This window comes from Mus pahari, chromosome 16 (assembly GCF_900095145.1).
Source record: "Mus pahari chromosome 16, PAHARI_EIJ_v1.1, whole genome shotgun sequence".
NCBI lineage: Eukaryota > Metazoa > Chordata > Mammalia > Rodentia > Muridae > Mus > Mus pahari.
In genome coordinates this window covers 51,724,870-51,738,982 of record NC_034605.1, presented here as the reverse complement: position 1 = coordinate 51,738,982, position 14,113 = coordinate 51,724,870, and the positions used below count along the sequence as shown (strand labels likewise).

General features: G+C 51.1%; 1 protein-coding gene across 1 annotated transcript in view; it reads left to right on the top strand.

Annotated features, from left to right (window-relative positions):
• The first annotated feature begins 32 nt into the window (after window positions 1–32).
• Window positions 33–14,113, top strand: part of Phf2 (PHD finger protein 2) — a 66,034-nt gene continuing 51,953 nt past the window's right edge. Inside the window, exon 1 of the mRNA XM_029547370.1 lies at window positions 33–178. Coding sequence (XP_029403230.1) covers window positions 81–178 — 98 coding nt within the window. The 5' untranslated portion in view covers window positions 33–80. The remainder of the gene's footprint in view (window positions 179–14,113) is intronic.

The window sequence follows — 14,113 nt, the reverse complement described above, 5'->3', positions numbered from 1 at the left end:
CCGCCCTCGCCGCGCGGCCCCCGGCCCGGCCCGGCCCGACCCGGGCAGCGCAGCGGCGGGGCGAGCGGCGGCGCGGCAACATGGCGACGGTGCCCGTGTACTGCGTCTGCCGGCTGCCCTACGACGTTACCCGCTTCATGATCGAGTGCGATGCCTGCAAGGACTGGTTCCACGGCAGGTGAGCGCGCCGCGGCCCGCCCGGCCCACCGAGCCCCGCGCCCCGGTCGCGCGTCCCGGGCCCCGCCGGGCACCGCAGCCGCGTTCGGCCGCCGGGCCGCGCGCCCTTTTGTGCCCAGGGCGGGGGCGTACGGCCGCCGCGCACAAAGCGAGGCCCGCGGCCGGGGCGGGCGAGGGGCGCGGGGAAGTTGGGGCTCCGGCCGCGATGGGGCTGGGACCCGGTCGTCTGACAGCGGGGCCGCAGTGGCCGCGGAGGCCGGGAGCCGGACGAGGCCCAGGCCCGGGGCCCCCGCCGCCAGCCCCCTGCGAAGTTGCAGGAACTTTCCCCGCGCGGGCTCGGGGCGGCCGGGCCGGGAGAGGCGGGCGCGCGGCCCGGCGCGGGTCCCCCGAGAGGCGCGACTGGCGGGCTCCGGAGCTGGCAGGGCTCGGGTGGACCGGGGGAACGGTAGCGAGGTAGCGGCCAGTGCCCCTAGTCTGTGCTGGATCCCGGGAACCTCCCCGGGACCGTGTCCTGGCGGGCAGGACCCCTCCGGGGACCCCGCGTGCCTACTGGTTCGGGCCGGCCTGCGGGCCTAGGCGGGAGTGCAGTGACAGACCGATGTGAGTGTCTGTGTGTTGGGGTGGGGGTGTTGTGGCTTGGCCGCCTATTTCCTGGCCTGCTCGGCTCCCCATTTCCCTCCTCTCTGCTTCAGGCAGAGACACCCCAGTTTTGACATGACCTTATGCTCTTTAAGGAAGATGGGGAGGAGGGAAAGAGGTAAGCTTGGAGATACTAAACCCGCCCTCTGGGTCCTTGCCGGTGGCCATGACCTGGCCTTGTGTCTACTTTTTAAGAGCCTAAGTCCCTTCCTACTTAGAAGTAAGAGGAGGAGAAAGAGGTGATCATCCTGCTTAAACTGCTCCAACAGGTTCTCTTGTGTTTGACTTTGCCTGTGGGATGTGCTTGGGCCTCAAGAGGGCTGGCCTGAAGCTGGACAGGTCTGTCTGTCCCCTGGGTGTGAGTTTTTAGCAGCTAGTAGCAGGCTGGAGGGAGAGAAGGGTGTGTGGTTCTGGACGGTCCCTGTCCTTCCTTCTAGAGAGAAGACCCTTCTGATATCTCACATCCAGGATCTTTAGGGAGTCTTGAAAAAGAGCTGTGGTCTCTGTCTAGTCATCTTTAAGTGTGGGGAGCTAGGGGGCCGGGATGTGATGGGCCTCCTCGCATCTGTAGGCCCTGGGACAGAGGCCCACTCTTGTAGGGCAACCTGGCTGGCCTTAGGAGGGGTGGCCCTTTATGACTCACTGGAATCTCTTGAGTATCCTGTGTTGCCTTCCCCAAATATCTAGGGTTGTGGAGAGCACTCAGAGTTGTGTGACCCCTGGGCTCTGCTCCAAACAGGGCCACTATAAACAGCAACCAACTGGCATCCATCTCGGAGGGGTTTGTGGCCAGATCACAGTGGGTAAGAGCCCGGAGGCCTCTCCAAATCCAGAAACGCTGGGAATCTGGACTTGAGTAGCCCTGAGAGTGGTGGCACCCCTTCATCCTGTCTCAATCCAAGACCTATAGCACCTCTGGGTGTCAGCTGGGCTGCTGCTGAGGCAGAGAAGGGGGGGTGAGATAATGAATCTTGATGCTGGAAGAGGTTTGTTGCTTATTGTTTGCTTTGTGTTTGGAGGTTTAGTCACCTTACTTTTTCTCTGAGCATTGTGATTTGATAGGAGACAAGCAGTTGATTAGCACAGCTGCATTTGCATGTATTTGGGTCTCTGAACAGTAAAAGGGACCCCTCATAGCAGGTGGTTTCTTAAGCTCAAGTGCACCCCAGGTAACTCTTTCTGGGTCTAGAGCTCTCCCTAGCTTTGTGCAGGGTCAAGGGTTGGGGCCTGAGTCAGGCAGGGAGGGAAAGGCCAGGGCCTCTTCCTGCTCCTGTAGCCTGGACCAGATCCCTGGGCCCCTCTCAAGTCTCTCTTGTTCAAGGTTAGAAGGACTGTGGTCAGCTCCCTGTGTGTCTCTCCCTCCAGTTAGTTATTCATGGAAGACTCCTGATGGCTCTCTTCAGAGCTATGTAGCACCTGGATTGTTAATTCCCTCAGGGTTTACATTTTACCTCACGTTTGAACAGCTTGTCTGATTTTACACTTTTGATCTTGAGGAAACAAGACTTACTGAAGAAATTTTTAAAATGGTATCCCTAGGAGTGGTAGAGCATGTGTATAATCAAAGCACCAGGGAGGTTGAAGGCAGGAATATCAAGAGTTCAAGGCTACCCTGGGTTATACATTGAGTTGGAGGTCAGTCAGCCTTGGGTATCTGAGACCCTGTCTCAAAAGAAGCACCAACGGCTGGTGAGATGGCTCAGCAGGTGAAGGCTTGCTGCCAAGCCCAGTTCTAATTCTAGGACCCACATGCTAGATGCAAGATGTCCTCTAACCTACCCATGTATACCATGGCATGAGCTCCCTCCAAAATAAAATTTTAAAGTTTTATATATATATATATATATATATATATATATATATATATATATATATATATACCAGAGCACCAGTAAAAACAGAGTTTGGCTGCATATACCTTCCACTCCACTTCTAAGTTACTTAGTTGGCTATGCCAGCTTTGAAACCAAGGCGAGAACTTTGGCTCAGTACTCCGGACTGAGTGCCACCCTTGACGCCAGCTTCTTCTGCCAGGTTTCTCTCCTCAATGTACTTTTCCTATTTCAGATCCCACACAGCATTGGATTCCTTACCCTGGCAAACAGTTTCTTTTAAAAGGAAACTTTGTATCATTCTCCAAAACGGAGCATCATTGTAACTTGCAATACACAGTAACCATAAAAATAAACACAGTAGCCAGGCAATGGTGGCACACACCTTTAATTCCAGACCTTGGAAGATGGAAGCAGGTGGATCTCTGAGTTCCAGGCCAGCCTGGTTTACAGAGTGAGTTCCAGGCCAGCCTGGTTTACAGAGTGAGTTCCAGGACAGCCAGAACTACATAGAAAAACTGTGTCTTGAAATCAAAACAAAACAAAACAAAACCCCACGATAACTGGAAAGCCTCAGCTTGTCCTACCTGGGGTCACATTACACATTTCCAGCAAGCCTTGTCTGGGGAAGGATTAGAGTGAGGGTCTCTTAAGTCGCCCATGCTTGTAGTGGTGGAGTGTTGGTGCTTCACTGCTTCTGTGGCCTAGACTTGCTTGGGACAGTTGCTTTTTTAAGCCTACAATTGAGCCCATGATGAGTGTGCCTCTGAGATGGCACCGAGCCCCTCAGCACCCTGGCAAGCAATGTCTTTGGGGACAGTCCTATGGGATGAGGTATGTGCCACACTGAAAAGAGTTTTTTCTGCAGTTCTTGGAGAGGACAGTGGGGAGTGGGGATCATGAGGGAGGATCCTCACCACTCTGTCCCTGAAATGTCAAGCCTCTCTCTAAGCCACTGCAAGATTCCTCATCCAATCCTGTCTTGGCCATGTCTGATATTCCTTCTGCTTTTCTGGGGTTCCTGTGGTGCTCCCTGGAAATTGGATCTTGGATTCAGAAGGGATAGAATTGAAGGCAGGACCTTGCAGGAAGCAGCTGGAGGCCACTTTGCCCCCCCCCCCCCGTCATGTCTGGTCCATTTGGTAGGGACCTGGAGCTCTACAGGGGCCTCGAGAACCTGTTTAGAAGTCTTACTCTTGTGCAGAGCCCCTTTAAAAACCATAGTCCTTCCTTGTGTCTGTATCATATATTGGGTCGATGGGAGCAGATCCCATGCCAGCACTCCAGCCTGCTGCTTGTGTTGGAAGACCTGGCCTCTCTCAATTGTCAGTGACTTGCTTGGAAGAAATTTGACCTCTGGGAGGCAGGAATGGCTGCATAAATTCATCCAACATCCTTAAACCTGACCCTCTGACCCTCTTATGGGTGATCATTCTATCAGAAGGTTCCTTGGAGGCATTGCCAATATCATTGACTTTGGAAAGCTTAAAAGATGAGTAGGTGACTTTAGTGACAAAAGTTTCACTTGTCTCTCTGTAAATATTTGTTCTGTGTTCTAGGGAGGGTCTCGGAAATGACAGTGAGACCTTGGGGGCGAGGGTGGGGGTGGGGGGCTAGGTGGACTGCTTGCCCGCCCTGCCTGTGACTAGGTTCTTGCTTGCTCACTCCTTGGGGGAGGGGAGTGAGCGTCATGTCTCAGAGTGGCAAATGAGAAGCAAGTAATAGGAATGAAGGCAAGGAGTCAAGGAAGGAGGGCCTGAGGTATAGACAGGAAGTGCACTGTGGGGTGCAAGGGAGGGGGTGGAGGCTGAGGATCTGGGCCAAGTTTGTGTTATTTTCCCTTCCTTCCCTCCCTCCCTCCCTCCCTTCCTTCCTTCCTTCCTTCCTTCCTTCCTTCCTTCCTTCCTTCCTTCCTTCCTTCCCTCCTCTTCCTCCTTCTTTTTTGAGACAGGGTCTCACTGAGTAGCCCAGCCAGCGCTGAAGCCTTTATCCTCCTGCCTCAGCCTACTGGGTGCTGCAGCCCAAGGCTTGTATTGCCCTACATGAGACAAGTTTTGTCAGAATCCCTGTGGCTGCTGTTGGGGCAGATGTGAGGTAGGGGTAGGGAGCCACCATTTAAGTGAGAGGGTAGGACTTCTGGGGACATCGTGTCTGTTTGTCCCTCTTCCTGCGGGCTCTGTTTCCATGTCTGATTCCCTCTGACCGAGATGACCTGGGTGGGTTTTCATTGTGTCCACTTAGTCTTAAGGTCTCTGGAGCAGCCTTACATCTGGGGTACCTGGAGACATGGAGTAGGGCCTGTGGCCGTGCTCAGCATGCCTGCTCTGCTGTTGGCTAGCCGAGCTTGTGTCCCACAGGAAGGAGACATGGCCAAGAGGGGTCTGGGCTAGCAGAGTCTCTGATGCTGAATCTGAGGAAGAAACCCTTCCCACTGAGACAACATGCAGATGTACTTAGGAATAACAGTTCACCATTTTTGTTAGATTTATCCATTTATACGTATGAAAGTTTTGCTTACATGTCTATATGTGTACCATGTGCATGCCTGATACCTATGCCCGTCAGAGTAGGGTGTCATATGCCCTGGAACTGGAGTTACGGATGGTTGTGAGCTGCCATGTGGGTGCTGGGAATTGAAGCTAGTCCTCTGTAAGAGCAGCACATGTTCTTAACTTCTGCAACATCATCCACTCCCAACTCATCGTTTTAAGACAGGGAATTCTCCCTGAGTGAGTTTGCAAAGTTCTGAAAAAAGTGGGAAGAATATCCACTCAGCATCCAGGAAAGCAGGACTCCAAGCAGTGTCTCTAAGAGGGGCAGATGTCTGGAAGGGAGCGGCTTTGTGTGAACCTCATCCTAATTGCCGGGATGTTTTGGGGTTTTGTTTTGTTTTTTTTTTTTTAACTGGAACTTTTTGGCTGGCAACAGGCATTGTACAAGCACAGGACTGCAGCCCACATTTGTTTGGGGCCAGTTGGGCATCAGGCATAACTCCAGATGGCCCAAGATCTGGAACACCAAGTGCCAATCCCGCTGTCCCATGCCACTTCCTTTCCTTCTCCTTTGACCTTTTCCTGATAGTATCTCACATTTGCCAGCCTCTTAATAAGAAAGAAGGAAGGGGTTGCTGTTGAACCAGGCAGCATGGTGGAGTGCCCTGCAAGAGCCCTCTAACTTCTCAGTCTCCAGTGTGGGTAAAACAAGTCTACTAGCTGGGTCGCAAGACAGTCGGCGACAACAGGGCTGCAGGTGCTGAATGTCTGTGGGACTATGGAGTGCCACCCTGTCTGATCCCCATCCAAACTGTGAGTGGAAGGTAGCCTGCTAGGTCACAATGTCAACTCCATTCTCAGCGCTGACCCAGAGGCAGCCAAGTCCCTGTCACAGTTGGCTTTCCTGACCCTAGCAGTTGTACTGTGAGCCAGGGGAGGCAGATGCGCTCACCTCTAAGAGGGTGTGGTGAGGAGGAAGCACCTTGCATGTACGATTGGTTTAAGGTTTGAACAGACACTGGATGCTGACAACCACATGAGTCCATGGATAAGACAGTGTGGTGAGCCCGACAAGAGGTCCACAGGCAGTGCTGGCTGCGGAGGGGTCCCTGCTCCAAGCAGCAACCTCCACAGTCTGTGCTGGGTCTCAGTGTGTCCCCCACCCCAGGCCGGGTTTCTCTTACCTTTCCTTCCTTCCTTGCTGGTCATCTTTAGTCCCCATATTTCTGGTGACTTCTACTCTCAGCCTTGTTGTTTGGTGGCACTGGACTAGTGGTACCTTGTCCATACCAAGGCACTGAGTTTCAAAAACAGAAAAACCTATCTGGAACTCGAACCTGCTTGGCTGTCATCACAAACCCTGAGATCCGGAGGTCTCAGACAAGTACAGCAGCCAGCCTCTTGTGGTTTGGAAAGATGGAGGTGGGGTTCAGTTCGTGTGATGTTAACCATTGGAAGGAAGACAGTTTACCTCTGCACCACACAAGGTGATGCTCGGTGCTCGTGTGTTATGTGATCCTCTCTTCTGTGTAGTTCTCGAGCATCTTCATCCTTCAGAAGTAAACCTTCTCTTCATTGAGGAGCTACTGTCTTTTCCTGCCCGTCCCTGTCCCCTTCTGGCCCCGTGGATTTATCTGTTCTCAGGATATTTTGTGTAGACAGACTCATACAATATCGAGCATTTTGAATCTGGCTTCAATTTTTAAGGCTCATTCACACAGTGCCATGTGTTGGTGTTTATTGTTTTTTTTTAATGGCTGAATAATATTCTGTCTGGGTGACCAGGCCATAGTTGTCCATTGTCGGTTAGGTTGGGTTTGGGTAGCCTCCACCAGGGACTTTTGGAAACAACATTGCTGTGCACATTTGTGCATAGACGTTTGGTTGAACACCTGTTTTCAGTTTTTCTGTGTGTACTAACCACATGTGTTACCACCGAGCTGCACCCCCCCAGCCCTATATTTAACTTTTTGAGTAACCAACAGGGTGTTTGCTACAGGGCCCGCCCCAATCGTCACCATCGCTTTCTGTTTTCCAGTCTTTTTATTATAACCATCCTCACGGGGTGTGGGTGTGAAGTTGTGTTTAGTGGTGGTTTTGACTTGTTCCTGATAATTGATGGTGCGGGGCGCATTGCCTCTGCTGGCTGGTGTTTTAGTCTTTGGCTTTGAGAAATGTCTACTCAAGGTCCCCGTCCCCCAGGGTGGGAGATGGAATTCAGAACTGAGGCCCACTCACTTCCCAGCTTCATTGTCTACTTTATTTTTACTATTTACCATGTGTGTCGGGCTGTGTGCACACACTCACATGCCACAGCATGTGTGTGCTCAGAGGACAACTTGCAGGAGTTAGGTTTTTCTTCCATCGTGTGGGTCCAGGGCATCAAACTGAGGTCACCAAGCTAGGCAGCAGGCACTTTTGCCCACCAAGCCATCCTGTTAGCCCATTCCTCTGTCTTTTTAAAATTGGATTGTCTCTCTTCAGTGTGAGCTTTAGAGCAGCCGTATATGTTCTAGCAACCCTACCTTTATCAGACACTCGATTTGCAAGGGTTGTATCGTAATCCGTTTTTCTATTTCTCTGGGTTAACTTTGCATGTTCTTGATATCATCCACTGGTGCATAAGTGTTTCGCTTTAATGAGATCCAGCTTACTCAACTTATTTATATTTCTTGTTCATGCTTTTAGTGCCTTAAGAGTCTCTTGTGAAATCATTTGTCACAAGGTTTACTCTAATGACTTCTTTGAAGAATTTCATTCTTTCAACTCTTTATTTTAAAAAACATTTACCTATTTACTTACTTTGTGTGTGTGCTCATGAGTGCATATATACTGTCACATACATGTCAATGTGTCTGTCACATGTGTGTGTGCCACACACACACACCATCACATATATGTCAGTGTATGTGTGTATGTTGCATGTGTGTGCATGTGTGTATGTTGCATGTGCGTGCATGTGTTTGTGTGTGTGTGTGTGTGTTTGTGTATGAGTGCATGTACACTATCTCATACATGTGAAAGTCAGAGGAAAACTTGTGAGACCTGGTGCTATTCTTTCTGCCATGTGGGGCCCAGGAATCTAACTCATATTTTCAGGCTTGGCAGCAAGCACCACTTAGCCACTAAGATATCTGCCTGGCCCTCAAGTCTTAGATTTAGGCTTTTAAAAATTCCTCTATTTTATTTGCTGCTGTTGGTTTTTGTTTGTTTTTGAGACAGAGTTTCATCATGTGGTCTTTACTGGCCTAAAACTTGTTTATCGGTCAAGGCTAGCTTTGAACTCACAGAGATCCACCTGGCTGTGCCTCCTGAGTGCTGGAGTCAGTCAAAGGCATGCACCTCTGTGTTTGACTTATAAATTTCTTTAAATTTAATTCATTTATTTGTGTGGTCGGGGGCACATGCCACTGTGTGTGTGTGTGTGTGTGTGTGTGTGTGTGTGTGTGTAGGTCAGAGGACAACTTGCAGAAGTCAGTTCTCTTCTACCATATGGGCCCTGGGGATTGAATTCAGATCAATTTTGGTGGCAAGCACCTTTAGGTATTTGTTTCATTGTTCTGGGTAGGATCTTGGGCTATTTATTTATTTTTGTTCTGTGCTCACTGCTGTGATGAAATCCTAAGGTAAATGCCTAAAGGAAGAAAAGTTTTTGGTTCCTGGTTTTTGAGTTTTATGACATGGTGACTTTGCTACATTCTTTAGGCTTGTGTGAGTCATGCTTCTATGTATGTTTATGTGTATGCACACATGTGCAGGGGTGAATGTGGTGGCCAGAGGTCATGTTAAGTACTTCTTTCACTTTTTTATTCTTTATTCCCCCCCTCTTTCTCTCTTTCTCTCTTTCTCCCTTTCTTTCATTTTTCAGACAGGCTCTCTCGTCGGCCTGGAACTCCCTCACTTGGCAAGACTGGCAGGCTGGCTGGCAAGCCCCATAGACCCTCCTGACCCCTCTCTTCTCACCAAGCGCTAGGATTACAGGAATAATCCCACACTGTGGGTTTTGTTGATTAAAACAATCAACATGGGCACCAGGGATCAGAACTCAGGTCCTTGTGCCAAGAACCTCCACGAAGGGGCCATCGCCCCAGACCCAGCTGTCTTGGTGTTTTGAGATAGTCTTGTGTAGCTTAGTCTCTCCTCAAGCTCACAGCCCTTCTGACTCAGCTCCCCATGTGCTGGGGTTATAGGTGTGCATCATAGCACTCAGCTTCCTACAGTGTTTCTGAAGATCACATTTGCTTGATCGAATATCCCCCTTGTTGAAAATCATTTGTACACATGGGTTTATTTCTGACCTGTCAGTTCTGCTCCCGAGGTATTCATGGGTATCTTTAGACCGTGCCGCGTGGGTTTGAGTACTGCGGGTTTGTAGTGTGTTTTGAAATCAGAAGTATGAGTCTTTATGTTTCATCTCCCTGACCCCCTTTCTTTAAAGAATTATTTTGGCTATTTGGGACCAAGTATTTAGTCCCTTGCAATTTAATGTTTAAATTGGAGGGTTGACTGGTACATTTCTGCAGAATTAAAAAATAAGGAAAAAAGAAAAAGAGGCAGCTGGATTTTGACAGGGATTGCAATGCCTATAGGTTGCACATTACTCTTTTGACAGACTTAAGACTTCTGACCATGAACACTGCATCGCTCTCCACTCATGCGTGTGTTCTTCAGTCATTTGCCGTGTTCTGTGGTGTCTAAGCCTTTGACTTCCTCAGTTTGTTTCTAGATATTTTGAGAGCAGTGCTTCTGTAAGTCATTCATTGATGGTGCCTGTTTATTTTCTTTTCCCCTTCTGTGTTGGACATTGAGCCTAGGGCCTTGTGTCTGCTAGAAACATACTCTACCACTGGGCAATACCTAGCACCATTTCTGGCCCTTTTAGTTATTTTCATAGTCCCTTATAACATGTAGTAACTGGATTTTCAGAGTCACACATGTGCAGGGGGCCACCTGACCCAGCCCCCCTTTGGGTTTTATGCACACATGGTGTGGCACACCCAGATGCTGGGTACACATCATACCCTTGGGTTGCCATCTTCTTTTGTAACCGAGTCCCTGTGTCAAATGCAGGGTTTGGGCATTTCGGTATGTGTGGGACTCCTCTTGTATTATGTGTACTGCCCTCTTGTGCAGCTCTCCACCCCCTTCCCCGTTTCCTTCACCATCCTCCTGGTGCTTGATTTTGGGGACCCCGCCCTTAAGGCTTAGGCTGGTGGTGTTTTGGAGCTGTGCCAGGTGCTCCATGCAGGCAGTGTGTGGCTTCACCAGTGGACCGGCTGCCCTGAGAGCTTGGTAGGTTACTCTCTTTAGGTGGACAAACGAGCTAAGGCTTAGTAGGGTCAGATGGCCTGATCAGCACAACAGAGTACATGCAGCAGGTGTATCTGTCAGGTCTCTGCCATAGTGTGCCTTTATCCACCAATAACAGTGACAGGCGACCCCAGGGCTGAACGCAGGATCCCATCAGGCAAGGAAGAGGCCACTAGGAACATTTTGGAGGGGTGGTGCCAGGAGTCAGAACTAGGCAAAGCCTAGTTGTGCTGGCCAAAGAGGCTGTAGAAGTACTACAGGGGAGGGGCAGGCCTAGACATGACTAGAGATGCTTTTTTGAGGGGGAGATGTTTAGGGATCCACGGACCTTCTAGGGAGTCCAAACCCTGGGCTGAAATCTTGGTTCCCTCTCATCTCTTCTGTGCTTCTTTAAGGTTAAAGACTCAGGCGAGGATAGGGAAGGAGCTCCCTGACCAGACCCCTGTGGCCAGCCACAGTGCCTGTGATGGAGAGACAGTGAGAGTATAGATGCTGCAGGGGCAGGACATGGAGAACAGCCGTCCAAACTGTCTGTGTGAGGTGCAGGCCTCCCTGCCACACAGGAGCCAAGAGGACAGTAGCCCAGATTTGGTATGTGTGCTGGGTAGGGCTGTGCCTTCAGGAGTTCTCTCTGGGTGTGTGTACCCAGAGCGGGTCCCACACGGGGCCCATTTGGAGTGTGGAGTGCAGGATGGGTACCCTTGGTGGAGAATATATGGCCCTATTTTTATACACAATACTGGGCCAGGCAGAGGCCAACGTTCAGGCAAGTGTGAGGATTTGAATGAGGGCCGCTCTGCCCCACCTGGGCTACCAGGCTGTAGCAGAAACCCTGCCCAGTACTCTAACAGTGTGGTGGTGGTAGTGACCTCTGCAGCAGATGAACATTCAGACTGAAGATCTGTGTGGCTCGGTGATGGTTGGCTCTCCATTTCCCTTCCCCTTAGGAAATCCCACTGGGCAGCTGTTTGCATCCCCGTGAGACCTGGGCAAGCATGCAGGGCAGGTGGGAGATACCCATGGGAATGCAGGTTGGCTACAAGGCCCTGTTGTGGGACAGCGGGACATTTGGTGAGCCCTACCCCATGACTGACTGGTATAGCTGGGAAAAGAACAAACACTGACCCGGAATCTAGACCTGTCTCCTTATGGAAAGAACCGGAAACTGGAATTCTGAGACCCTTGCTGTCCTGGGACAGTCCAGAAGCTGTACTTTGAGCCAGTCTGTCTTAGAGAGCATATTGTGGAAGGGATGCACAACACCCCTTCCCTCCAGTGTGAAGACCTGTCACCATGAGTGCCTCTGGTGTCTCTGCCTCAAAGTGGACAGAGTTCTGCGACCCTCCGCCCAGCCGCCTGTGACAGGTGCTGTAGGACCGCCCCCTGGGAGCAGCATTTCCTGCTCTTGCTTTGCATATGGCTCTGGCTACCTCTGATGCCACCCTGACCTTGCAGCAACTCCCTAGTGGGCCTTGGGTAGGAGACTGCTCAGAAGAAACCAGCCAATCAGGCCCCCTGAATCATGGCCCCACTGCTGGTGCTGACAAAATCAAGTGCTGGAGGGCAGTCTGAGAGAAGTCCCTGCCATCCTTGGCAGGCCTGGTGACTACACATTGTGCACAGTGGTTCCTGACCCCCAGCTGCACACAGGCATCTGTGCAGGCCATGCTTAGAATCAGGAGGCAGAGTGGTAACATGGCACCTTATCTGTCCATCTAGGTAGCCACATTTCCTGGGACTCTCAGGTTGAGGGATGACAGCTTGGGTTGAATGGTAGAGAGGCTCAGGGAGAGCAATAATGCCCCTGTAGTAGAGAGATCATCCAGGAAGATGTTTCCTCCTGCCATCCTGTGTGCCCTTTTGGAAGGTCTGAGCCTGCCAGGCCCCGTTCCTGCCTTGAGCCCACCAGTGTTCTTTGGAGAGTGGAGACTGTAGCTGCCTTTGGCATTGAGGCTCTCGTGGTAGAGTGTCACCACGTGACCCACTTGCCCCAGCCTGTGTGTGACTGACCCTTGGTCTCCCAGCATTCTTCTGTCACTGATGCCTGCTGTCCTCCCTGGTCTGTCCCCTGCCTGTTGGGGGTTGTGATCGGGCCTTGGCATTGTGCTGTCCGGATTGGAGCTAACCCAGCAGTTTGGCAATCTCCGTGGTGATTACCCATGGCCTGGTAACAGTCTTCTTTTTGAGCCCTATCTATCCCACTCTGAGCCACAGCTGGAGTGGGTCCCAGCAGCCCTGCAGGATAGAGGGGGACAGCTCTGGGTGTGCACGTGTCAGCTGTGGAGAACTCCGCTCTAGTCTGGAGCTGTGAGACATGAGTGCCTGGAGACCAAAGAGATCACTCAGTGGTTGAGAACTTGTACTGTTCTTGCAGAGGACTCTCCAGTATCAGTACCCAGCACCCGTGTTGGATTCATAGCCACTCCTGCTCCAGGACATCCAACTCCATCTTCTGGAATCCGTGGGCATCTGTGCTCACATACATGCCCACACAGAGAGACAGACACATAAGTTTAATTTTAAAAAATAGATACAAATCTAATAAGAACCAAAGCAAGAAAGACAGAAGGAAGGGTATATGGACTGCCTGGGCCAGATGTGGCCCTTTTCAACGTTCGACACAAAGCTAGGAAAGTTTGAGAATAACTGAGTGTCACAAGAGCAGAGCAGAGCCCTCTAGATGGAAGACTTTCCCCTTTCACCTCTTGGATCCTAAGGCTTAATGAGGCCCTGAAGGCAGTCCTGGGAGTGGCCTAATGGGATTTATGGTCCAGGATATCCCTGGCATCTTGTGGATCTGTTAGGGTACTGAGCGTGAAGGTGCTTTCAGGGGCCCCAGACCCCAGGGCTGGGGCTCCTGCCTTGTACCCCCTGCCCCTCGAATCTCCTTTCAGTTCCTCTCACCAGCACCATATCATCTGCAGAGCTGGGAAGGATCTGAGAGCAGGTTCAAGTGTGGAGGCAGCAGCTTTAAACAAGAGCCTTTGTGTTCAAGTTGAGAAACTTTCTAATAATTGAAACTGGCCCCCAGGGGATCCCATGTAGAGAAATGAGGTCTGTGGTAAACAAGGGCTGCTCGGTTTGGTGCTGTTGACGTTCTGGACTGGAGAATGTTTGGGGGTGGGGCGTGGCCTGTGCACTGTAGTCTGTGTAGTCCTGGTCCACATCCTGCAGATGCCGGGGGACACCTCGAGCTTCGATAAACAAAATACCTTCAGCCATTACCACGTGTTCTGAGACACGCACAGCAGCATCCAGTGACAGGCCAAACCCCAGCCCAAAGCATTCTCTGTCACCTTGAGCCTCTGCAATGCTGCTTGCCCAGTAGAGACTGAGCCTGGCCACTTCAGTGCACACCGGCAGGTGTGTGGAAGGATACAGCACTTCAGGTCGTCACATGAGCACAGGCCATGCTGATTTTCCTATACCCTGGGCAGCTGAACTTTTGATCTCTGTTGCTATAGTTTTACTCTGCGGTTGCTGAGTACTACCATTCGTTCATGTTCAGATCCACCTTCCCCAGAGCTGTGGCATCCTACCTGCAGTCGGATCTTTTCTCAGGACAGAGTCAGCAGGCTCCACCTGAGTGTCGTTTGGGAAGAGCACCTGGTCTAGGCTACCTGTTTCCACCTGTTCATTGTGTCCCTTCTTTTTTTTTTTTTT